This window comes from Salmo trutta, chromosome 1, assembly GCF_901001165.1.
Source record: "Salmo trutta chromosome 1, fSalTru1.1, whole genome shotgun sequence".
Lineage (NCBI taxonomy): Eukaryota > Metazoa > Chordata > Actinopteri > Salmoniformes > Salmonidae > Salmo > Salmo trutta.
In genome coordinates this window covers 77,421,716-77,449,072 of record NC_042957.1, presented here as the reverse complement: position 1 = coordinate 77,449,072, position 27,357 = coordinate 77,421,716, and the positions used below count along the sequence as shown (strand labels likewise).

At 46.1% G+C, this 27,357-nt stretch overlaps 1 protein-coding gene across 2 annotated transcripts in view; it reads right to left on the bottom strand.

The window, feature by feature from the left end:
- LOC115208235 (epsin-3) overlaps positions 1–27,129 on the bottom strand; it is a 41,780-nt gene extending 14,651 nt beyond the window's left edge. The window contains exons 1-9 of one of the 2 annotated variants that reach the window (XM_029776125.1): positions 26,956–27,129; positions 24,976–25,134; positions 24,640–24,723; positions 24,359–24,472; positions 23,600–23,777; positions 6,122–6,243; positions 4,580–4,657; positions 3,745–3,834; positions 441–527 (exon numbers count right to left, since the gene is read on the bottom strand). In XM_029776125.1, the coding sequence (XP_029631985.1) occupies positions 441–527; positions 3,745–3,834; positions 4,580–4,657; positions 6,122–6,243; positions 23,600–23,777; positions 24,359–24,472; positions 24,640–24,723; positions 24,976–25,134; positions 26,956–27,024 (981 nt within the window). In that variant the 5' untranslated portion in view covers positions 27,025–27,129. The remainder of the gene's footprint in view (positions 1–440; positions 528–3,744; positions 3,835–4,579; positions 4,658–6,121; positions 6,244–23,599; positions 23,778–24,358; positions 24,473–24,639; positions 24,724–24,975; positions 25,135–26,955) is intronic. The other variant, XM_029776134.1, reaches the window with a different exon arrangement.
- Positions 27,130–27,357: the final 228 nt, after the last annotated feature.

Genomic DNA, 27,357 nt, shown 5'->3' with positions numbered 1-27,357 from the left:
ATAGTGGTACGGTGTGTTAACTGTTATATACTGTAGGTTATATAGTGGTACGGTGTGTTAACTGTTATATACTGTAGGTTATATAGTGTTACGGTGTGTTAACTGTTATATACTGTAGGTTATATAGTGGTACGGTGTGTTAACTGTTATATACTGTAGGTTATATAGTGGTACGGTGTGTTAACTGTTATATACTGTAGGTTATATAGTGGTACGGTGTGTTAACTGTTATATACTGTAGGTTATATAGTGGTACGGTGTGTTAACTGTTATATACTGTAGGTTATATAGTGGTACGGTGTGTTAACTGTTATATACTGTAGGTTATATAGTGGTACGGTGTGTTAACTGTTATATACTGTAGGTTATATAGTGGTACGGTGTGTTAACTGTTATATACTGTAGGTTACATAGTGGTACGGTGTGTTAACTGTTCCTACCCCAATTCCACCAGACGCCGCCTCTCGTTTACTCTCCTCCAGAGCTTTTTGGAGCAACGACTCGTCTCCTTGGCGACTCCGTTGCTCCTGGCAACACACACAGACACATGGACACTGTTAGGCATGACATGGCTCGGAGACAAGCTCACTGATTCTAACACTAACACACACACTAACACACACACTAACACACACACTTGCTGTCTACCAAATGGCCCCCTATTTCCATATACAGTGCATTATGGGACCAGGACCCAGAGGGCACTATAGAGGGAACAAACGTAGTGCTTTGACTCTGGTCAAAAGCAATATGTAGGGAATAGGGCTCTGGTCTCAAGTAGTGCACTATATAGGGAATAGGGCTCTGGTCTAAAGTAGCGCACTATACTAACTCAGAGAAACAGTCACAAAAAACAGAAATGCAAGGTTAGACAACACAGACTACTGGACCACAACAACACAGACTACTGGACCACAACAACACAGACTACTGGACCACAACAACACAGACTACTGGACCACAACAACACAGACTACTGGACCACAACAACACAGACTACTGGACCACAACAACACAGACTACTGGACCACAACAACACAGACTACTGGACCACAACAACACAGACTACTAGACCACAACAACACAGACTACTGGACCACAACAACACAGACTACAACAACACAGACTACTGGACCACAACAACACAGACTACAACAACACAGACTACTGGACCACAACAACACAGACTACTGGACCACAACAACACAGCAGAGTGAGTTCCCAGTCTAGAGAAGCAGAGTGAGTTCCCAGTCTAGAGAAGCAGAGTGAGTTCCCAGTCTAGAGAAGCAGAGTGAGTTCCCAGTCTAGAGTAGCAGAGTGAGTTCCCAGTCTCGAGAAGCAGAGTGAGTTCCCAGTCTCGAGAAGCAGAGTGAGTTCCCAGTCTCGAGAAGCAGAGTGAGTTCCCAGTCTCGAGAAGCAGAGTGAGTTCCCAGTCTCGAGAAGCAGAGTGAGTTCCCAGTCTCGAGAAGCAGATTGAGTTCCCAGTCTCGAGAAGCAGAGTGAGTTCCCAGTCTCGAGAAGCAGATTGAGTTCCCAGTCTCGAGAAGCAGAGTGAGTTCCCAGTCTAGAGAAGCAGAGTGAGTTCCCAGTCGAGAGAAGCAGAGTGAGTTCCCAGTCGAGAGAAGCAGAGTGAGTTCCCAGTCGAGAGAAGCAGAGTGAGTTCCCAGTCGAGAAAAGCAGAGTGGGTTCCCAGTCTCGAGAAGCAGAGTGAGTTCCCAGTCTAGAGAAACAGAGTGAGTTCCCAGTCTAGAGAAACAGAGTGAGTTCCCAGTCTAGAGAAACAGAGTGAGTTCCCAGTCTAGAGAAACAGAGTGAGTTCCCAGTCTAGAGAAACAGAGTGAGTTCCCAGTCTAGAGAAACAGAGTGAGTTCCCAGTCTAGAGAAGCAGAGTGAGTTCCCAGTCTCGAGAAGCAGAGTGAGTTCCCAGTCTCGAGAAGCAGAGTGAGTTCTCAGTCTCGAGAAGCAGAGTGAGTTCCCAGTCTCGAGAAGCAGAGTGAGTTCCCAGTCTAGAGAAGCAGAGTGAGTTCCCAGTCTCGAGAAGCAGAGTGAGTTCCCAGTCTAGAGAAGCAGAGTGAGTTCCCAGTCGAGAGAAGCAGAGTGAGTTCCCAGTCGAGAGAAGCAGAGTGAGTTCCCAGTCGAGAGAAGCAGAGTGAGTTCCCAGTCTAGAGAAGCAGAGTGAGTTCCCAGTCTAGAGAAGCAGAGTGAGTTCCCAGTCTAGAGAAGCAGAGTGAGTTCCCAGTCTAGAGAAGCAGAGTGAGTTCCCAGTCTCGAGAAGCAGAGTGAGTTCCCAGTCTCGAGAAACAGAGTGAGTTCCCAGTCTCGAGAAGCAGATTGAGTTCCCAGTCTCGAGAAGCAGAGTGAGTTCCCAGTCTCGAGAAGCAGATTGAGTTCCCAGTCTCGAGAAGCAGAGTGAGTTCCCAGTCTAGAGAAGCAGAGTGAGTTCCCAGTCGAGAGAAGCAGAGTGAGTTCCCAGTCTCGAGAAGCAGAGTGAGTTCCCAGTCTCGAGAAGCAGAGTGAGTTCCCAGTCTCGAGAAGCAGAGTGAGTTCAGTCTCGAGAAGCAGAGTGAGTTCCCAGTCTAGAGAAGCAGAGTGAATTCCCAGTCTAGAGAAGCAGAGTGAATTCCCAGTCTAGAGAAACAGAGTGAGTTCCCAGTCTAGAGAAGCAGAGTGAGTTCCCAGTCTAGAGAAGCAGAGTGAGTTCCCAGTCTAGAGAAACAGAGTGAGTTCCCAGTCTAGAGAAGCAGAGTGAGTTCCCAGTCTAGAGAAACAGAGTGAGTTCCCAGTCTAGAGAAGCAGAGTGAGTTCCCAGTCTAGAGAAGCAGAGTGAGTTCCCAGTCTCGAGAAGCAGAGTGAGTTCCCAGACTCGAGAAGCAGAGTGAGTTCCCAGTCTCGAGAAGCAGAGTGAGTTCCCAGTCTCGAGAAGCAGAGTGAGTTCCCAGTCTAGAGAGTAAACCATTGACCCGGTGATGAGCAGCCAGACAGACAGACAGACAGACAGACAGACAGACAGAAGGAAAGGAAGACAGACAGACAGACAGACAGACAGACAGACAGACAGACAGACAGACAGACAGACAGACAGACAGACAGACAGACAGACAGAAGGAAAGGAAGACAGACAGACAGACAGACAGACAGACAGACAGACAGACAGACAGACAGACAGACAGACAGAAGGAAAGGAAGACAGACAGAAGGAAAGGAAGACAGACAGACAGACAGACAGACAGACAGACAGACAGACAGACAGACAGACAGACAGACAGACGGAAAGGAAGACAGACAGAAGGAAAGGAAGACAGACAGACAGACAGACAGACAGACAGACAGACAGACAGAAGGAAAGGAAGACAGACAGACAGACAGACAGACAGACAGACAGACAGACAGACAGACAGACAGACAGACAGACAGACAGACAGACAGACAGACAGACGGAAAGGAAGACAGAGAGGTGTTGAGCAGAGCTGAAGGACCAGAAGGGTTAAAGACACGGGGGGGGGAGAACATGCTCCCCACCTTCCCCTCTCAGTGGGCCAAACCTAGTCCCTATGTAGTGCACTACTTTGGGCCCGAGACATATGTGGCTAGTCTGGTCAAGCAGTCTGACCTCTGCACTCACGTTTCTGTCTTACTCCGCCATAATGTGAGCTGGCGAGATCAGGCTGGTTCCACCAGGCCACTATAGCACAGTGCACTACATAGTGACTAGGATGCCATCTGGGACAGGGCCAGGGGCACTACCTGCTGGTGCTCCTCTTTGCTCAGGCTCAGGGCGATCTGGAGCTGTCTCTCTTCATCCATATCCAAGGCAACCGGAGGAGGCGAGGCCGGCTATAAGGGAGCCAATCGGTGGAGTGGAGAAGGGGAAATACAAGTCAGTCGTTGGTGGATAAATAAAAACACTTCCTAACCTGCCTTGATATTCACATTGGTGCAGTTCCAGGTCTTTTTTACAGACGCACTGCGAATCTCAGAAGAACGCTGTATCACATCATGTGGTTGCTGAGATGTGCAAAATAGGTGACCTGGAACGCCACCATTGTTGATACATTGCATGGAAAGCAAGCCCTCTTTGCCCCTCCCCAAGACAGGGATTGGTGTGTACACCAGAAGAGGTCAGAGGGCGGGATCTCATACCATTGGTCTAAAGAGAGAGGGAGATGGTGCTATTGGTTAGTGGAAACAGAAGGATGCAGCCTTATCCCATCTGTGACCAGAGAAAAGGTGCAGCACAGCAAGCTGCTTGGCTGTTCAGGAACCAGGGTCAAAGCTCATTTGACCCACAGGTCTAAGAGAGAGAGAGAGAGAGACAAAGAGACAGAGAAAGAGCTTGCAGCAGGAGGTAAAATGGTTTGGTTAGGGTTAGGTTTAGTATTGCAAAAATCTGGTAACTTTCCTGAAATTCCCTAATTTCCCAGAAATCCCAGTTGAAGAATTCCCAGAATCAGGAGGGAATATAGAGGGAGAGAGATGTCCAACCGGGACTTCTGGGAATTTTGGGAATGTTTCTGGATTTTTACAACCCTAGTTAGGGTTGAGGATGCAGGGGGCTAGAGGGGCTACATCTCAGCAGTACCTTCTGAGCTTCCTCCTTGCTGAGGCTCAGGGCGATCTGGAGCTGGGTCTGTTCATCAATGTCCACCGGGGGAGCAGGCTGGAGTGTTAAAGGGGGTCGTGTTATTAGCAGGGCTAACTGCACTCAAAACACTTCTGCTTTTCATTTGTTTCTAGTCAGGGATCAGGGACACCAGGTGAGTGGACTCTGGCCAATAAATTACATGGATGAATTAACGGGTAGGAAAAAAAAACTGAAATCATTTGTCTCTCGACGGCCAGTAGTTGAATAAGTTCTGTGTTAGGAGTTGGACTAACAACTGGAAATTGAAAGTCTGTAAAAGTTGTCCAATATTCAGCTTATAAAGTTAGTCAACGATGAGTTTTTGTGTGTTTTACAAAAGGAGCTAAGAGATTGTGTGTGTTTTATAAAAGGAGCTAAGAGATTGTGTGTTTTAGTCCCAGGCCTCGGTGCAGTATGCACCATCTAACAACACAGAAACAGAGGCCATTCAGTGCCATCAATACCAGGCTAGCTAACAGTGGATCAATACCAGGCTAGCTAACAGTGGATCAATACCAGGCTAGCTAACAGTGCCATCAATACCAGGCTAGCTAACAGTGGATCAATACCAGGCTAGCTAACAGCGCCATCAATACCAGGCTAGCTAACAGTGGATCAATACCAGGCTAGCTAACAGTGGATCAATAGCTCCACCCTGTCCAGTCCTTCATTCACTCAGCACAGCTGCAGGCGGATCACTCTGCAGCATCGCACTCTGTAATTGGCCAGATCGGCAGCCAACTCTGAGTATCAGTGTCTTTGATTGGCCAGGTGTTATAGATCGCATCACAAGGAGAGAGGGGTGATATTGGTTTCTATTAAAGGCTCAGTGAAATGGATGACACTTAGAGGACAGAGAGAGGGGGGGGGGGGGGGGGGGATTGAGCTCTGCAGGGGAGTGTGTATGAGTGGGAGGGAGGCAGCCACGTCCATAACATTCTCACACTGCATGTAGTCAGAGTGTGTCAGTGCCTCTTGTTCAGTGTGTGTGTGTGTGTGTGTGAGTGTGTGTACTGTGTGAGTGTGTGTACTGTGTGTGTGTGTGTGTACTGTGTGTGTGTGTGTGTACTGTGTGAGTGTGTGTACTGTGTGTGTGTGTGTGTACTGTGTGAGTGTGTGTGTGTGTGAGTGTGTGTACTGTGTGAGTGTGTGTACTGTGTGAGTGTGTGTACTGTGTGAGTGTGTGTACTGTGTGTGTGTGTGTGTGTACTGTGTGAGTGTGTGAGTGTGTGTGTGTGTGTGTGTACTGTGTGAGTGTGTGTACTGTGTGAGTGTGTGTACTGTGTGAGTGTGTGTACTGTGTGTGTGTGTGTGTACTGTGTGTGTGTGTGTACTGTGTGAGTGTGTGTACTGTGTGAGTATGTGTACTGTGTGAGTGTGTGTACTGTGTGTGTGTGTGTACTGTGTGAGTGTGTGTACTGTGTGTGTGTGTGTACTGTGTGAGTGTGTACTGTGTGAGTGTGTGTGTGTGTGTGTGTACTGTGTGAGTGTGTGTGTTACCTTTTCACTCTCCTCTCGGCTCATGGCCAGAGCCAGCTGCAGCTGTAGCTCCTCCTCCCCGCTGGTCTGGGGGCGGGCCTGCTCCATGTCTGATGCGGCACGGCGAGGAGAGGAAGAGGTGGCTGGGAGGAGGAAAGAGGGAGGGAGGGGAGAAAGAGAGAGAGAAAGAGGAGGGAGGTGGCAGAGGAGAGAGAGAGAGAGAAGGAGAGAGAAGGAGGGAGGGAGAGATTGAGAGGGAGGAGGGAGAGAAAGAGGAGGGAGAGAGGGGCAGGTGGCAGAGGAGAGAGAGAGAGAGAGAGAGAGAGAGAGAGGGGGAGGGATAGAGATTGAGTGGGAGGAGGGAGAGAAAGAGGAGGGAGAGTGGAGAGAGGGGCAGGTGGCAGAGGAGAAAGAGAGAGAGAGGGAGAGAGATTGAGAGGGGGGAGGGAGAGAAAGAGGAGGGAAAGAGGGGGAGAGGGAGAGAAAGAGGAGGGAGGTGGCAGAGGAGAGAGAGAGAGAGAGAGAGAGAGAGAGATTGAGAGGGGGGAGGGAAAGAAAAAGGAGAGAAAGAGGAGGGAGAGAGAGAGTGTGTGATTTTTAAGAGCAGAGTTTTAGTAGAGAGAGCTGGGTTTGCATGTTAAGTCTGCTGTCCAACCACTGTGTGTTGTGGTATTCCAGCAGGCCTGTGTTGGCATGGCATACTCTGCCTTGGTCTGCAAGTCTGCACCCCATTCTCCATTTAGTGCACTACTTTTGACTATGGACACTGGTCCTAAGTAGTGCACTATATAGGGAATAGGGGGCCATTAGGGACGGATCCTAACTGCTGCTCTCTGCCTCCTGCACTAGGAACAATGGTGGCTTTTGTGGAGTAGGTAAAGGAGAGGGGTAGAGGAGGTATTTTTTTATTTTAATTTTTACCTTTAACCTGGCAAGTCAAAGTCTTATTTTCAATGACGGCCTACCAAGAAACAGGGGCAGAACGACAGATTTTTTACCTTGTCAGCTCAGGGATTCGATCTTGCAACCTTTCAGTTACTTGTCCAACGCTCTAACCAGTAGCCTAGCTACCCCCCCCCCCCCCCAAGTAAAGGAGGTAGAGGAGGCAGAGGGGGTAGAGGAGGCAGAGGGGGTAGAGGGGGCAGAGGGGGTAGAGGAGGCAGAGGGGTTAGAGGAGGCAGAGGGGGTAGAGGAGGCAGAGGGGGTAGAGGAGGCATAGGGGGGGTAGAGGAGGCAGAGGGGGTAGAGGAGGCAGAGGGGGTAGAGGAGGCAGAGGGGGTAGAGGAGGCAGAGGGGGTAGAGGAGGCAGAGGGGGTAGAGGAGGCAGAGGGGGTAGAGGAGGCAGAGGGGGTAGAGGGGGCAGAGGGGGTAGAGGGGGCAGAGGGGGTAGAGGAGGCAGAGGGGGTAGAGGAGGCAGAGGGGGTAGAGGAGGCAGAGGGGGTAGAGGAGTAGGTGGGCTGTGAGGGTAGAGGGGTAGTGGAGGTAGATAATGAACGGGGATAGATGGGTAGGGGGTAGAGGGGGTCATGGCTGTAAGGGGGGAGATCATGGCTGTAAGGGGGGGGAGGTCATGGCTGTAAGGGGGGGAGATCATGGCTGTAAAGAGGAGGTCATGGCTGTAAGGGGGGGAGATCATGGCTGTAAGGGGGGGAGGTCATGGCTGTAAGGGGGGGAGATCATGGCTGTAAAGAGGAGGTCATGGCTGTAAGGGGGGGATATCATGGCTGTAAGGGGGGGGAGATCATGGCTGTAAGGGGGGGAGATCATGGCTGTAAGGGGGGAGGTCATGGCTGTAAGGGGGGAGGTCATGGCTGTAAGGGGGGGAGGTCATGGCTGTAAGGGGGGGAGGTCATGGCTGTAAGGGGGGGTCATGGCTGTAAGGGGGGGAGGTCATGGCTGTAAGGGGGGTAGGTCATGGCTGTAAGGGGGGGAGGTCATGGCTGTAAGGGGGAGGTCATGGCTGTAAGGGGGGGAGATCATGGCTGTAAGGGGGGAGATCATGGCTGTAAGGGGGGGAGATCATGGCTGTAAGGGGGGGAGGTCATGGCTGTAAGGGGGAGGTCATGGCTGTAAGGGGGGGAGATCATGGCTGTAAGGGGGGGAGATCATGGCTGTAAGGGGGGGAGATCATGGCTGTAAGGGGGAGGTCATGGCTGTAAGGGGGGGAGGTCATGGCTGTAAGGGGGAGGTCATGGCTGTAAGGGGGGAGATCATGGCTGTAAGGGGGGGAGATCATGGCTGTAAGGGGGGGAGATCATGGCTGTAAGGGGGGGAGATCATGGCTGTAAGGGGGGGAGATCATGGCTGTAAGGGGGGGAGATCATGGCTGTAAGGGGGGGAGGTCATGGCTGTAAGGGGGGGAGGTCATGGCTGTAAGGGGGGGAGGTCATGGCTGTAAGGGGGGGAGGTCATGGCTGTAAGGGGGGGAGGTCATGGCTGTAAGGTGGGGGAGGTCATGGCTGTAAGGGGGGGAGGTCATGGCTGTAAGGGGGGGAGGTCATGGCTGTAAGAGAGGGTCATGGCTGTAAGGGGGGGAGGTCATGGCTGTAAGGTGGGGGGAGGTCATGGCTGTAAGGGGGAGGTCATGGCTGTAAGGGGGGGGTCATGGCTGTAAGGGGGGGAGGTCATGGCTGTAAGGGGGGGAGTCATGGCTGTAAGGTGGGAGGTCATGGCTGTAAGGGGGGGGTCATGGCTGTAAGGGGGGGAGGTCATGGCTGTAAGGGGGGGAGTCATGGCTGTAAGGTGGGAGGTCATGGCTGTAAGGGGGGGAGGTCATGGCTGTAAGGGGGGGAGTCATGGCTGTAAGGTGGGAGGTCATGGCTGTAAGGGGGGGAGGTCATGGCTGTAAGGGGGGGAGGTCATGGCTGTAAGGGGGGGAGGTCATGGCTGTAAGGGGGGGGAGGTCATGGCTGTAAGGGGGGGAGGTCATGGCTGTAAGGGGGAGTCATGGCTGTAAGGGGGGAGGTCATGGCTGTAAGGGGGGGGAGGGTAATGGCTGTAAGGGGGGGAGTCATGGCTGTAAGGGGGGGAGGTCATGGCTGTAAGGGGGGGAGGTCATGGCTGTAAGGGGGAGGTCATGGCTGTAAGGGGGGGAGGTCATGGCTGTAAGGGGGAGGTCATGGCTGTAAGGGGCGGAGGTCATGGCTGTAAGGGGGGGAGGTCATGGCTGTAAGGGGGGGTCATGGCTGTAAGGGAGGGTCATGGCTGTAAGGGGGGGTCATGGCTGTAAGGGGGAGGTCATGGCTGTAAGGGGAGGTCATGGCTGTAAGGGGGGGAGATCATGGCTGTAAGGGGGGGGTCATGGCTGTAAGGGGGGGAGGTCATGGCTGTAAGGGAGGGTCATGGCTGTAAGGGGGGGGTCATGGCTGTAAGGGGGGGTCATGGCTGTAAGGGGGGAGGTCATGGCTGTAAGGGGGGAGGTCATGGCTGTAAGGGAGGGGTCATGGCTGTAAGGGGGGGTCATAGCTGTAAGGGGGGGAGGTCATGGCTGTAAGGGGGGGGTCATGGCTGTAAGGGGGGGGTCATGGCTGTAAGGGGGGAGGTCATGGCTGTAAGGGGGGGAGGTCATGGCTGTAAGGGGGGGAGGTCATGGCTGTAAGGGGGGGAGGTCATGGCTGTAAGGGGGGGTCATGGCTGTAAGGGGGGGAGGTCATGGCTGTAAGGGGGGAGGGTCATGGCTGTAAGGGGGGGGTCATGGCTGTAAGGGGGGGGGGTCATGGCTGTAAGGGGGGGAGGTCATGGCTGTAAGGGGGGGAGGTCATGGCTGTAAGGGGGGGAGGTCATGGCTGTAAGGGGGGGAGGTCATGGCTGTAAGGGGGAGGTCATGGCTGTAAGGGGGGGGGGTCATGGCTGTAAGGGGGGGGGTCATGGCTGTAAGGGGGGGGGTTATGGCTGTAAGGGGGGGGGGTCATGGCTGTAAGGGGGAGGTCATGGCTGTAAGGGGGGGAGGGTCATGGCTGTAAGGGGGGGAGGTCATGGCTGTAAGGGGGGGAGGTCATGGCTGTAAGGGGGAGGTCATGGCTGTAAGGGGGGGGGTCATGGCTGTAAGGGGGGGGGTCATGGCTGTAAGGGGGGGGGGTTATGGCTGTAAGGGGGGGGGTCATGGCTGTAAGGGGGGGGGGGTTATGGCTGTAAGGGGGGGGTCATGGCTGTAAGGGGGGGGTGGGTTATGGCTGTAAGGGGGGGGTCATGGCTGTAAGGGGGGGGGTCATGGCTGTAAGGGGGGGGAGGGGGGATCATGGCTGTAATGGAGGGGGCTCAGGGTTGTAAGGGGGGGGGTCATGGCAAAAGGGAGGGGGCTGTGGAGGGAAGGAGGGGGGCAGTACTGTATATTCGTCCCACATGGCACCCTATTCCCAATGTAGTGCACTACTTTTCACCAGAGCCCATATAAAAGGCAATATAGTGTGATTTGGGACGAGGCCATTGGCACAGTCCAGTCTATCTCTGCTGAACCCCAATCACTTCCAGTACACCGCCTCTCAATGTGGCCCGCCTGGGCTGGACTGTAGTCTGGCTGGGATCTGGGTTCAAATACTATTCCATATCTTCTCAGATAGTGAGAGCGTTTGCTTTAGCCTGCCTGCAGTGCCAGGTGGGCGGGGTCTCTTCTATGGGTTCCATTACGCCAGACAAGCTCAATCAAAGCACAGACAAAGTATTTTGACATGATTTCAAATTGTATTTGAACCCAGGCCTGTCTGGGAAGGGACAGGGAGCTACTGCCACAGTGCCAGGCCAACCCTCTGACCCCCACTCAACCACCCAGCCCATCCATCAGGTCCGTCTAAACCCGCAACAACAGACAGGACAGACAGACTCAAAGATCATCAATCCAGGACACATAGTATGTCCTCCATCATCACTGACCAAACTGTCCTTCTGTAACAGTGTTGAAATCAGGCTGGAGTGACTTTCCCAGACAAGGCCTACTGTATATTATGGAATATGTCAATATGGATGTAGTCTGAATCATTTCACAGTAATTATCTCCAAAATATGTAGTAATATAAAAAGAACAATTATCCAGCACCAAGTGGGAGATTAGCTCAGTACTTTTTAACTGATCAACCCCAGTAATTGTTTCACAGTGAGGAAATGGAGTTGTATGATATTGTTTGTACTGTAATTGAATAAAAACAATATGAAATATTTTATCTAATTCCTATCCCCTGACCCTGTTGCAACAACCATTCATCTGGACCGCTGGGTCTGGTTCTGACCCGTACAGTACTGTATGTTAGGACTGAAATAAACCATTTATCTGGACCGCTGGGTCTGGTTCTGATCCATACAGTACTGTATGTTAGGACTGAAATCAACCATTAATCTGGACCGCTGGGTCTGGTTCTGACCCGTACAGTATGTTAGGACTGAAATAAACCATTCATCTGGACCGCTGGGTCTGGTTCTGACCCGTACAGTACTGTATGTTAGGACTGAAATAAACCATTCATCTGGACCGCTGGGTCTGGTTCTGACCCGTACAGTACTGTATGTTAGGACTGAAATAAACCATTCATCTGGACCGCTGGGTCTGGTTCTGACCCATACAGTACTGTATGTTAGGACTGAAATAAACCATTCATCTGGACCGCTGGGTCTGGTTCTGACCCGTACAGTACTGTATGTTAGGACTGAAATAAACCATTCATCTGGACCGCTGGGTCTGGTTCTGACCCGTACAGTACTGTATGTTAGGACTGAAATAAACCATTCACCTGGACCGCTGGGTCTGGTTCTGATCCATACAGTACTGTATGTTAGGACTGAAATCAACCATTCATCTGGACCGCTGGGTCTGGTTCTGACCCGTACAGTACTGTATGTTAGGACTGAAATAAACCATTCATCTGGACCGCTGGGTCTGGTTCTGACCCGTACAGTACTGTATGTTAGGACTGAAATAAACCATTCATCTGGACCGCTGGGTCTGGTTCTGACCCGTACAGTACTGTATGTTAGGACTGAAATAAACCATTCATCTGGACCGCTGGGTCTGGTTCTGACCCATACAGTACTGTATGTTAGGACTGAAATCAATCATTCACCTGGACTGCTGGGTCTGGTTCTGACCCATACAATGTGTGTGTGTGTGTATATGTATATATATATATATATATATATATATATATATATATATATATATATATATATATATAGTTTTCTTCTACATAGAAAAATCTAGAGTGGGCCACCTTTGGCCAAACAGTAAAATATATATATATAGTGCCAGTCAAAAGTTTGGACAGACCTACTCATTCAAGGGTTTGTCTTTATTATTACTATATTCTACATTGTAGAATAATAGTGAAGACATCAAAACTATGAAATAACACACATGGAATCATGTAGTAACCAAAATAGTGTTAAACAAATACATTTAATATTTGAGATTCTTCAAATAGCCACCATTTGCCTTGAAGACAGCTTTGCACATTCTTGGCATTCTCTCAACCAGCTTCATGAGGTAGTCAACTGGAATGCTTTTCCAACAGTCTTGAAGGAGTTCACACATATGCTGAGCACTTGTTGGCTGCTTTTCCTTCACTCTGCGGTCCAACTCATCCCAAACCATCTCAATTGGGTTGAATTTGGGGGATTGTGGAGGCCAGGTCATCTGATGCAGCCCTCCATCACTCTCCTTCTTGGTCAAATAGCCCTTACACAGCCTGGAGGTGTGTTTTGGGTCATTGTCCTGTTGAAGAACAAATGATAGTCCCACTAAGTGCAAACCAGATGGGATGGCGAATCGCTGCAGAATACTGTGGTAGCCATGCTGGTTAAGTGTGCCTTGAATTCTAAATAAATCACAGACAGTCTCACCAACACCAGCACCACCACACCATCACCCCTCCTCCTCCATGCTTCACGTTTGGAACGACCCATGCGGAGATCATCTGTTCACCTACTCTGCATCTCACAAAGACATGGTGGTTGGAACCATAAATCGCAAATTTGGACTCATCAGACCAAAGGACAGATTTCCACCGGTCTAATGTCCATTGCTCGTGTTTCTTGACCCAAGCAAGTCTCTTCTTATTATTGGTGTCCTTTAGTAGCGGTTTCTTTGCAGCAATTGGTTACTGCATGATTCGATATGTGTTATTTCATAGGTTTGACGTCTTCACTATTATTCTACAATGTAGAAAATAGTAAAATTAAAGAAAAACCCTTCAATGAGTAGGTGTGTCTGGTACTGTACACTACCGTTCAACAGTTTGGGGTCACTTAGAAATGTCCTTGTTTTTTAAAGAAAAGCAAATTTTGTCCATTAAAATAACATTAAATTGATCAGAAACAGTGTAAACATTTTTAATGTTGTAAATAACTATTGTAGCTGGAAATGGCAGATTTTTTATGGAATATCTACATAGGTGTACAGACTACAGAGGCACATTATCAGCAACCATCACTCCTGTGTTCCAATGGCATGTTGTGTTAGCTAATCCAAGTTTAGCATTTTAAAAGGCTAATTGATCATTAGAAAACCCTTTTGCAATTATGTTAGCACAGCTGAAAACTATTGTTCTGATTAAAGAAGCAATACAACTGGCCTTCTTTAGACTAGTTGAATATCTGGAGCATCAGCATTTGTGGGTTTGATTACAGGCTCAAAATGGCCAGAAACAAAGACTTTCTTCTGAAACTCGTCAGTCTATTCTTGTTCTGAGAATAGAAGGCTATTCAATGCAAGAATTTGCAAGAAACTGAAGATCTCGTACAACGCTGTGTACTACTCCCTTCACAGAACAGCGTAAACTGGCTCTAACCAGAATAGAAAGAGGAGTGGGGGGCCCCGGTGCACAACTGAGCAAGAGGACAAGTACATTAGAGTTTCTAGTTTGAGAAACAGACGCCTCACAAGTCCTCAACCGGCAGCTTCATGAAATAGTACCCACAAAACACCAGTCTCAACGTCAACAGTGAAGAGGCGACTTCGGGATGCTGGCCTTCCAGGCAGAGTTCCTCTGTCCAGTGTCTGTGTTCTTTTGCCCATCTTAATCTTTTATTTTTATTGGCCAGTCTGAGATATGGCTTTTTCTTTGCAACTCTGCCTAGAAGGCCAGCATCCCGGAGTCGCCGCTTCACTGTTGACGTTGAGACTGGTGTTTTGTAAAAACAAGGACATTTCTAAGTGACCCCAAACTTTTGAACGGTAGTGTACATATATACTTTTTAAACTTTTTTTTCAGGATGTAAAAAAAGTTTTCAGTTTAAACTTAAACGACTAAAACCACATATAAAGTATGTAGAAAAGATATTGGACCTATATATTTTTAAATAACAATCACCAAAATACTTAATTTTTTCTAAACTTAATTTTATTATTATTATGCATTCAGGAGTATTTTTGTCATGGCATGGGGCCCCCATTGATTTTGTAATAATGTTTGAGTCACTCAGGCATAAGACATTGCGAACTTTGTAGATTTGAATGAAATTAACTTTAAAACTGCACATTTTGTCATTGCGGTCAACAGGAGGGTCTCTAAAATGTCCAGTCGGCAACTGCACCAGTGGTGCATTGCCTAAGCCACATTTTAACCCTGAAAATAGTCTGGTGTGTGTGTGTGTGTGTCTGTGGGGAAATCAAACATGCCACAGACACCAGAAGTATAACATTAACACAGTGTGACTAACTGAAACCATGCTCACGCTACTTAGCTTCCCACACACAACCTTTACACAGCTGGTGTACAGACCACACACATGATAATACACAGGCAACTGGCTTTGGTCTCTGCACCATCCTTCTGTACTGTTCAACAACTCCACTACATCCTACTGTATCATAATACTACTAACTAACGACTCCACTACATCCTACTGTGTCATAATACTACTGTACTATCTAACGACTCCACTACATCCTACTGTATCATAATACTACTAACTAACGACTCCACTACATCCTACTGTGTCATAATACTACTGTACTATCTAACGACTCCACTACATCCTACTGTATCATAATACTACTAACTAACGACTCCACTACATCCTACCACAGCCCTGTATAATACATGATGCCCAGTCCCAGCTAGCTAAACGTGGCTACCACAGCCATGTATAATACATGATGCCCAGTCCCAGCTAGCTAAACGTGGCTACCACAGCCATGTATAATACATGATGCCCAGTCCCAGCTAGCTAAACGTGACTACCACAGCACAGCCATGTATACAGAGATCCATGATGATACAGGGGGAAAAGGTAGAGATTGAGTGTGTGTCCCATTCTTTGTGTTTGCTGTTTAGCTGGAGTGAAAGAGAACAGGAGAATGTTAGGAATGCAGCTATAGAGAGCGTCTCACACACACACACACACACACACACACACACACACACACACACACACACACACACACACACACACACACACACACACACTTGGATAGCGTAACCAAAACTAACAAACACTTTATGTAGGAATGGGGATTAACCAGGATGATACAATAGACAGAGACATGGATTGTTTCCCAAATGGCACCATATAGTGCACTACTTTTGACCAGAGCCCCATGGCCAATGGCACCCTATTCCCTATATAGTGCACTACTTTTGACCAGGGCCCTTAGGGAACAGGGTACCATTTGGGGCAAAGTTATTCATTGAGACTTGTCCAGGTCCTTATGTCCAGCTGCCTGTCACGTGGACCAACAGGACAATAGTTCCTACTTGAATAGGGCCTGTGAGGGACAATGCCCACAGGTATACAACTATAGAAACACAATCTATTATGCCATCATTGACATGAATGGGAAGATATTTTCTATAGACTCTATTTCTGTGTACACAACCAGCCATCTTTACAATGAATCCAGATACTGCTGACAGAACGCTCCATCTGTATCTCTGGAGACCCAAGTAACTGAACTTTTAGAATACAGTATATAGACACACACACACACACACACACACACACACTGACTGACTCGTTGATAAGATCAGAACAGTGAGTTCATACTGAGTGTATATGTCATATGCCATCTGTCATCTAGAATAATCTACTGTATGTCATGGTCACAAGATAAGAACATGAAGAGCCAAAACATTCCAGCTCAAATCCCCTTGAGTAATAAGGAAGACGTTAGTGGTCACTGCACAACAGGGGAGGTAGAGACAGAGATGTTTCCTTTACTGGGAGAAATACTCTCAAATAAGATAACATTTTTTTCAAGACAATATGTCAATCAATGTCCAACTTCTGTGCATTTACTAATAACATAAAGCTGGGAATCAATCTGGGTGGGGAAAAATGTAAATATGACTGCCTGATATGTATATGACTGCCATAGACTGAGGGACATCCCATGACCAGTAATTCCCTGAAGTATTTACATTATATATAAGTGATACATAGTGTAACCATCCTCCGTGTTGTTGTTTACTAGTGATACATAGTGTAACCATCCTCCGTGTTGTTGTTTACTAGTAATACAGTGTAACCATCCTTCGTGTTGTTGTTTACTAGTAATACAGTGTAACCATCCTCCGTGTTGTTGTTTACTAGTAATACAGTGTAACCATCCTCCATGTTGTTGTTTACTAGTAATACAGTGTAACCATCCTCCGTGTTGTTGTTTACTAGTAATACAGTGTAACCATCCTCCGTGTTGTTGTTTACTAGTAATACATAGTGTAACCATCCTCCGTGTTGTTGTTTACTAGTAATACATAGTGTAACCATCCTCCGTGTTGTTGTTTACTAGTAATACAGTGTAACCATCCTCCGTGTTGTTGTTTACTAGTAATACAGTGTAACCATCCTCCGTGTTGTTGTTTACTAGTAATACATAGTGTAACATTACTCCGTGTTGTTGTTTACTAGTAATACAGTGTAACCATCCTCCATGTTGTTGTTTACTAGTAATACAGTGTAACCATCCTCCGTGTTGTTGTTTACTAGTAATACAGTGTAACCATCCTCCGTGTTGTTGTTTACTAGTAATACATAGTGTAACCATCCTCCGTGTTGTTGTTTACTAGTAATACATAGTGTAACCATCCTCCGTGTTGTTGTTTACTAGTGATACATAGTGTAACCATCCTCCGTGTTGTTGTTTACTAGTAATACATAGTGTAACCATCCTCCGTGTTGTTGTTTACTAGTAATACATAGTGTAACCATCCTCCGTGTTGTTGTTTACTAGTAATACAGTGTAACCATCCTCCGTGTTGTTGTTTACTAGTAATACAGTGTAACCATCCTCCGTGTTGTTGTTTACTAGTAATACAGTGTAACCATCCTCCGTGTTGTTGTTTACTAGTAATACATAGTGTAACCATCCTCCGTGTTGTTGTTTACTAGTAATACATAGTGTAACCATCCTCTGTGTTGTTGTTTACTAGTGATACATAGTGTAACCATCCTCCGTGTTGTTGTTTACTAGTAATACAGTGTAACCATCCTCCGTGTTGTTGTTTACTAGTAATACATAGTGTAACCATCCTCCGTGTTGTTGTTTACTAGTAATACATAGTGTAACCATCCTCCGTGTTGTTGTTTACTAGTAATACATAGTGTAACCATCCTCCGTGTTGTTGTTTACTAGTAATACATAGTGTAACCATCCTCCGTGTTGTTGTTTACTAGTGATACAGTGTAACCATCCTCCGTGTTGTTGTTTACTAGTAATACAGTGTAACCATCCTCCGTGTTGTTGTTTACTAGTAATACAGTGTAACCATCCTCCGTGTTGTTGTTTACTAGTAATACAGTGTAACCATCCTCCGTGTTGTTGTTTACTAGTAATACATAATGTAACCATCCTCCGTGTTGTTGTTTACTAGTAATACAGTGTAACCATCCTCCGTGTTGTTGTTTACTAGTGATACATAGTGTAACCATCCTCCGTGTTGTTGTTTACTAGTAATACATAGTGTAACCATCCTCCGTGTTGTTGTTTACTAGTAATACATAGTGTAACCATCCTCCGTGTTGTTGTTTACTAGTGATACATAGTGTAACCATCCTCCGTGTTGTTGTTTACTAGTAATACATAGTGTAACCATCCTCCGTGTTGTTGTTTACTAGTGATACATAGTGTAACCATCCTCCCTGTTGTTGTTTACTAGTAATACATAGTGTAACCATCCTCCGTGTTGTTGTTTACTAGTAATACATAGTGTAACCATCCTCCGTGTTGTTGTTTACTAGTAATACATAGTGTAACCATCCTCCGTGTTGTTGTTTACTAGTGATACATAGTGTAACCATCCTCCGTGTTGTTGTTTACTAGTGATACATAGTGTAACCATCCTCCGTGTTGTTGTTTACTAGTAATACATAGTGTAACCATCCTCCGTGTTGTTGTTTATTTATTAGCTCTTTTTTCTTTTTTATAATCATATTTTTATTTAATTAAACGTATCGACCGAAGATTCCACAATACAACAGCAGTAGTGTTGTACCTGTATCCATGACTATATGCAGTACTATTATCACCACTGAAATGAACAGGATTTCATTATCCTCAAAGCATTGTATTTACTGAAACGCTGTACCACTATACTGCAGTGGTAATATCTACAAATTGTATTTCATGCCAATAAAGCAATCTGAATTTTGTTAGGCTATACACACACTAGGTTGTTTCCTGTGGTGTAAAGTACTTAAGTAAAAATACTTTAAAGTACTACTTAAGTTGTTTTTTGGGGGAATCTGTACTTTACTATTCTGTTTATATTTTTTGACAACCTTTTCTTCACTACATTCCTAAAGAAAATAATGTACTTTTACTCCATACATTTTCCCTGACACACAGACGTACTCGTTACATTTTGAATACTTAGCAGGACAGACAGCCCAGGTAGCCTAGTGGTGAGAGCGTTGGACTAGTAACCGAAAGGTTGCAAGATCAAATCCCCGAACTGACAAGGTAAAAATCTGTTGTTCTGCCCCTGAACAAGGCAGTTAACCCACTGTTCCTAGACTGTCATTGTAAATAACAATGTGTTCTTAACTGACTTGCCTAGTAAATTTATTTTATTTTAAATGGTCCTATTCACACACTTATCAAGAGAACATCCCTGATCATCCCTACTACCTCTGATCTGGCGGGCTCACTAAACACAAATGCTTCGTTTGTAAAAATATGTCTGAAAGTTGGAGTGTGCCCCTTGCTATCTGTAAATGGAAAAATAATAATAAAACATTTTTTTTTTAAATGGTGCTGTCTGGTTTATTTAATATAAGGAATTTGAAATGATTCATACCTTTACTTTTGATACTTAGGTATATTTTAGCAATTACATTTACTTTTGATACTTAAGTATATTTAAAAACAAATACTTTTAGACTTTTACTAAAGTAGTATTTTACTGGGCGACTTTCACTTTTACTTGAGTAATTTTCTATTTAAGTATCTTTACTTTTACTCAAGTATGACAATTGGGTACTTTATCCAGCACTGGTTGTTTCCTGTGGGATAACACTAACATGTTGTGTTCGTTAGCCAACTTACTGACTAGCTATCAGTGCAGACCTGAGCAGAGCCAGACCACATCTCTCAACATGGATTCTCACTGAAGAACAGCATGGCTAATCTTATCAATGTTATCTTATCAATGTTTCAGGCATTCAAGCCTTCATGCGTTCATTACATTCTGGCTCCATGATGTGTTCCACTGCCTCTTCAATGCTTCAGGCTGTGGGAACATGTTTGACCTTTTAAAATGTATCACCGCTATCAATCAAACTGTAATATACTGTCACTATCCGGCTACCACCCAGGACTCTACCCTGCACCTTAGAGACTGCTGTCCTATGTATATAGTCATGGAACACTGGCCACTTTAATCGTGTTTACATACTGTTTTACCCACTTCATATGTATATACTGTATTCTAGTCATGGTTCATCCTACTGTATAACTACTGCTGTCCACTTCATATGTATATACTGTATTCTAGTCATGGTTCATCCTACTGTATAACTACTGCTGTCCACTTCATATGTATATACTGTATTCTAGTCCTGGTTCATCCTATATAACTACTGCTGTCCACTTCATATGTATATACTGTATTCTAGTCAAGGCTCATCCTACTGTATAACTACTGCTGTCCACTTCATATGTATATACTGTATTCTAGTCCTGGTTCATCCTACTGTATAACTACTGCTGTCCACTTCATATGTATATACTGTATTCTAGTCAAGGTTCATCCTATATAACTACTGCTGTCCACACCTTTTCTATTTATATAATGTCCATTTATATAGAGTACCAGCCAAAAGTTGACACAACTACTCATTCAAGGGTTTTTCTTTATTTTTACTATTTTCTACATTGTAGAATAACAGTGAAGACATTAAAACTATGAAATAACACATATGGAATCTTGTAGTAACCAAAACAGTGTTAAACAAATCAAAATATATTTTAAATATATATTATTCAAAGTAGCCACCCTTTTCCTTGACAACTTTGCACACTCTTGGCATTCTCTCAACCAGCTTCACCTGGAATGTTTATATATACTGTTTATATATACTGCTAATAAAAATAAAGGGAACACTTGAACAACACAATGTAACTCCAAGTCAATCACACTTCTGTGAAATCAAACTGTCCACTTAGGAAGCAACACTGATTGACAATAAGTTTCACATGCTGTTGTGCAAATGGAATAGACAACAGGTGGAAATTCTAGGCAATAAGCAAGACTCCCCCAATAAAGGAGTGGTTCGGCAGGTGGGGACCACAGACCACTTTTCAGTTCCTATGCTTCCTGGCTGATGTTTTGGTCACTTTTGAATGCTGGCGGTGCTTTCACTCTAGTGGTAGCATAAGACGGAGTGTACAACCCACACAAGTGGCTCCGGTAGTGCAGCTCATCCAGGATGGCACATCAATACGAGCTGTGGCAAGAAGGTTTGCTGTGTCTGTCAGCGTAGTGTCCAGAGCATGGAGGCGCTACCAGGAGACAGGCCAGTACATCAGGAGACGTGGAGGAGGCCGTAGGAGGGCAACAACCCAGCAGCAGGACCGCTACCTCCGCCTTTGTGCAAGGAGGAGCACTGCCAGAGCCCTGCAAAATGACCTCCAGCAGGCCACAAATGTGCATGTGTCTGCTCAAACGGTCAGAAACAGACTCCATGAGGGTGGTATGAGGGCCCGACGTCCACAGGTGGGGGTTGTGCTTACAGCCCAACACCGTGCAGGACGTTTGGCATTTGCCAGAGAACACCAAGATTGGCAAATTCGCCACTGGCGCCCTGTGCTCTTCACAGATGAAAGCAGGTTCACACTGAGCACATGTGACAGACGTGACAGAGTCTGGAGACGCCGTGGAGAACGTTCTGCTGCCTGCAACATCCTCCAGCATGACCGGTTTGGCGGTGGGTCAGTCATGGTGTGGGGTGGCATTTCTTTGGGGGGCCGCACAGCCCTCCATGTGCTCGCCAGAGGTAGCCTGACTGCCATTAGGTACCGAGATGAGATCCTCAGACCCCTTGTGAGACCATATGCTGGTGCGGTTGGCCCTGGGTTCCTCCTAATGCAAGACAATGCTAGACCTCATGTGGCTGGAGTGGGTCAGCAGTTCCTGCAAGAGGAAGGCATTGATGCTATGGACTGGCCCGCCCGTTCCCCAGACCTGAATCCAATTGAGCACATCTGGGACACCATGTCTCGCTCCATCCACCAATGCCACGTTGCACCACAGACTGTCCAGGAGTTGGCGGATGCTTTAGTCCAGGTCTGGGAGGAGATCCCTCAGGAGACCATCCGCCACCTCATCAGGAGCATGCCCAGGCGTTGTAGGGAGGTCATACAGGCACGTGGAGGCCACACACACTACTGAGCCTCATTTTGACTTGTTTTAAGGACATTACATCAAAGTTGGATCAGCCTGTAGTGTGGTTTTCCACTTTAATTTTGAGTGTGACTCCAAATCCAGACCTCCATGGGTTGATAAATTGGATTTCCATTGATTATTTTTGTGTGATTTTGTTGTCAGCACATTCAACTATGTAAACAAAAAAGTATTTAATAAGATTATTTCATTCATTCAGATCTAGGATGTGTTGTTTAAGTGTTCCCTTTATTTTTTTGAGCATATATATATATATAAATATAAAAACTGGGTGGTTCGAGTCCTGAATGCTGATTGGCTGAAAGGCGTGGTATATCAGACCGTATCCACGGGTATGATAAAACATTTATTTTTACTGCTCTAATCACATTGGTAACCAGTTTATAACAGCAATAAGGCACCTCTGGGGTTTGTGATATATGGCCAATATACCACGACTAAGGGCTGTATCCAGTCACTCCACGTTGCGTCGCGCATAACAACACGATATTGGCCATATACCACACCTCCTCAGGCCTTATTGCTTAAATATACAGTACCAGTCAAAAGTCTGGACACATATCAGTTAAAAATAGAACGTCATCATGTTTTGGTCACAAAGAAAAAAAAACACTCGCCTAGTTAGTTGGCTACAGCTGGTTGTACCATTTCACCATAGCCTATAATCACTAGTTATTACTTCTAAACAAAATACCTTTTAGGGTGGATTCTTGTTGTTTGGTTTACTGTTTGAACAGTTGCTGAGATTATATTTGGTTATCAATGCAAAATAAGCTACTTTGATGAATAGCCTATACATTGTATAGATCAGATCTAGGAACCAAGCGACAACACTGCCCCCGCGGCTGCAGAAGGAATGATATGGCGTCTCAATGTTAAGGACGTTAAAGAGAATATGTCCAATGCCTGAGCGTATTTACAAGGAGCCGCCCCTTTTGTGACAAAAAACGATATTGCAACTCCATAGACCGTAGTAAGCTTTAGGAGAACTAGGTTAAGGTTAGGAAAAGGATTTGGGTTAGCTGAAATTAAAAAAATTGTCCCTGACCCTACTCAAACTTATCTAGCCACAACCTGGCCCGACCTCAGAATAGCCTTCTGCCACGTCCTGACCAGTATAAGGGGTTATTGGTTATTGTAGTTTGGTCAGGACGGGGAAGGGGTATTTGTTTTATGTGGTTCGGGGTTTAATGGGATATGTATTTATGTAAGAGGGGTGTTTGATTTATGTGATCCGGGGTTTTTGGGTAATGTTCTTGTTTTGTATTTCTATGGTTTTCTATGTTGTGTATTTCTTTGTGTTGGCCTGGTATGGCTCTCAATCAGGAACAGCTGGACATCGTTGTTGCTGATTGAGAGTCATACTTAGGTAGCCCTGTTTCACCTGTCCCTTTGTGGGAGGTTGTTGTTGTACTGCTGTGTGTTAGCCTGCAACACTGTTCGTTCGATTGTTTCCTGTTTCCTGGTTGTTGGAGGTGTTTCTCCCAACCATGTATTATTGCTGTGGGAGAAGTTTTATTATGGTTTTGAGTAAACACGTTTTTGTTTGCACTCATCCCTGTGTCCTGCGCCTGACTCCCATACTTCTTCTAACGAAATCATTACACCTTCGTTTCCAATAACGCGATTGGGTGTGTGTGTGCGTGCGTATTCTCAGTTGCATGGTACTACTCACAATTGAAAGAGGAATGGGACTCCCTGGACCGGCTGAAATCATCCCCGTAGAGTGCAGTCATGCTGGGCTGGCTGGTGCGGCGGCCTGGGTAGGGTGGAGGTAGAGAACCAGAGCCCATCCCTGACCCTGCGGCTGCTCCAGCCATCCTCTCCTTGGTCTTCAGGGCCAGGGTCCTCTCCTAGACAAATAGATAGCTACTTATTTACAGACTGTAGATAGGGATTTTATTCATCACCGAGGGGACAATACCGGGACGGTTTCCTGGACACAGATTAAGCCTAGACCAGGACTAAAACATCAGATCAATGGAGAAGTTCAGGACCAGGCATAATGTGCCTCATGTCAAACAGAAGTCCAGGACCAGGCATAATGTGTCTGATGTCCAACAGAAGTCCAGGACCAGGCATAATGTGTCTGATATCAAACAGAAGTCCAGGACCAGGCATAATGTGTCTGATGTCCAACAGAAGTCCAGGACCAGGCATAATGTGCCTCATGTCAAACAGAAGTCCAGGACCAGGCATTATGTGTCTGATGTCCAACAGAAGTCCAGGACCAGGCATAATGTGTCTCATGTCAAACAGAAGTCCAGGACCAGGCATAATGTGTCTGATGTCCAACAGAAGTCCAGGACCAGGCATAATGTGTCTGATATCAAACAGAAGTCCAGGACCAGGCATAATGTGTCTGATATCAAACAGAAGCAGACACACATACTGTACAAAACCAAACCAACAGAATACAGGTACCATGTCATACCTGTTTCAGCCTCTCCTCATCCCTCATCAGGGCCACCAGCTGCTTGGCCTTCTCCCTAACATTTACCCCCTGGTCCCTGCCATCCCTGTCTGTGAACTGGAAGTCCCGTAGGGTCTAGAGAGGAGGAGGAGAAAGAGGAGGAAGTATACTTTATAATAGTTTTTTTGCAGATTGTTTTTTTGGTTTCAACCCCCCCTGAGAAAGAAACCATTTAGTAGCCAGCTCAGTGCACTCCCAGACATTTATCCCGACAGACTCGGGATTCGAACCGTCAACCTAACCTGTATGGTGTAGACGTTCTCCCTGCACTGCTGCGCCACACGTTCCGAGCCCGTTTTGATCAGGTAGTCGAGTAGTGTCAGGGCCTAGTAATAAAATAACAATCCACTTCACTTATACACAGCACATTTCAAACAGACAGCGCACAAATCTAACAGTAGATAAAAAAGACAAGGCAACGCGTTAAACGATAAAAACAGAATATGATTAAAAAAAAATTACAAAATACATAGGAACAGGATATTTAAAGAATGAAGGAATGCTAACAATTGTATGTTGTAAATATCATAGAGAAAACAGTTAGTTTCCAAAGCCAGAACAAACAGGCGAATGTTGACCTTGTAGACGTGTCTCCAGTTCTTCCCGCTGTCGTTGAGGCGTTTCCAGATCATACCCATGACCTCAGTGAACGCCACCACGTTGAAGGTCAGGTCAGCGATCTCTGACATCAGAGAGGAGGGGGGGCCCCACGGGTCGTTGGAGGTCGCCTCGCGGACCTTAATATAATAATATTAAAACATATTTAGTTTGAAAAAATACAATTCAGGCCGGGATTCAATCCGATCTCATTTTTGTGAGCTATGCGCCATTTAAAAAGTAATTTCTGAATGAGTCGACATATGCAGCATCCACCGTGAATGAGGTCTCCGAAACATTCCCTTTAAAAGCACCATCGGTCTGAATCCCAGCCTAAGATAAATTATAAACTTCAATACATAAGAATGATATATGATGGCTCTTTCCTCAGACCCAAAGAAGCTTTACAATATATACAGTTGAAGTTGGAAGTTTACAAACACTTAGGTTGGAGTCATTAAAACTCGTTTTTCAACTACTCCACAAATTTCTTGTTAACAAACTATAGTTTTGGCAAGTCAGTTAGGACATGTACTTTGTGCATGACATAAGTAATTTTTCCAACAATTGTTTACAGACAGATTATTTCACTTATAATTCACTGTATCACAATTCCAGTGGGTCAGAAGTTTACATACACTAAGTTGACTGTGCCTTTAAACAGCTTGGAAAATTCCAGAAAATTATGTCATGGCTTTAGAAGCTTCTGATAGGCTAATTGACATCATTTGGGTCAATTGGAGGTGTACCTGTGGATGTATTTCAAGGCCTACCTTCAAACTCAGTGCCTCTTTGCTTGACATCATGGGAAAATCTAAAGAAATCAGCCAAGACCTCAGAAAAAAAATTGTAGACCTCCACAAGTCTGGTTCATCCTTGGGAGCAATTTCCAAACGCCTGAAGGTGCCATGTTCATCTGTACAAACAATAGTACACAAGTCTAAACACCATGGGACCACGCAGCCGTCATACCGCTCAGGAAGGAGACGCGTTCTGTCTCCTAGAGATGAACGTACTTTGGTGTGAAAAGTGCAAATCAATCCCAGAACAACAGTAAAGGACCTTGTGAAGATGCTGGAGGAAACAGGTACAAAGTATCAACATCCACAGTAAAACGAGTCCTATATCGACATAACCTGAAAGGCCGCTCAGCAAGGAAGAAGCCGCTGATCCAAAACCGCCATAAAAAAGCCAGACTATGGTTTGCAACTGCACATGGGGACAAAGATCGTACTTTTTGGAGAAATGTCCTCTGGTCTGATGAAACAAAAATAGAACTGTTTGGCCATAATGACCATCGTTATGTTTGAAGGAAAAGGGGGGAGGCTTGCAAGCCGAAGAACACCATCCCAACCGTGAAGCACGGGGGTGGCAGCATCATGTTGTGGGAGTGTTTTGCTGCAGGAGGGACTGGTGCACTTCACAAAATAGATGGCATCATGAGGACAGAAAATGATGTAGATATATTGAAGCAACATCTCAAGACATCTGTCAGGAAGTTAAAGCTTGGTCGCAAATCGGTCTTCCAAATGGACAATGACCCCAAGCATACTTCCAAAGTTGTGGCAAAATGGCTTAAGGACAACAAAGTCAAGGTATTATTGTGGGAAGCTTGTGGAAGGCTACCCGAAACGTTTGACTCAAGTTCAACAATTTAAAGGCAATGCTACCAAATACTAATTGAGTGTATGTAAACTTCTGTCCCACTGGGAATGTGATGAAAGAAATAAAAGCTGAAATAAATCATTCTCTCTACTATTATTCTGACATTTCACATTCTTAAAATAAAGTGGGGGTCCTAACTGACCTAAAACAGGGAATTTTTACTAGGATTAAATGTCAGGAATTGTAAAAAAACTGAGTTTAAATGTATTTGGCAAAGGTTTATGTAAACTTCCGACTTCAACTGTAGGTAACCACACAAATGTTAAATAGCAACAACAACAATCACAACAACAAACCTTGATCTCTGCCTCTGAGTATTGGTTGACCATGTTCTTCACCTGGCGGCGGAGAGATGATGTCTGCATGGTGATTGGTCAGTGTTTCACAGGTGTTAAGAAGTAGGTAATGGAATCGTACAGTGGGCCCGCCCACTAGCTTTCTTCTCACAGGTAGTGTTAAGATGGGGGAGGGAGGTGGGGGGGGGGGGGGGGGGGGGTCAGTAGAGTTAAGATGGGGGAGGGAGGTGGGGGGGGGGGTCAGTAGAGTTAAGATGGGGGAGGGAGGTGGGGGGGGGGGGTCAGTAGAGTTAAGATGGGGGAGGGAGGTGGGGGGGGGGGGTCAGTAGAGTTAAGATGGGGGAGTCTTATACTGTGTTGGAGGAGGTGGGGGGGGGGGGTCAGTAGAGTTAAGATGGGGGA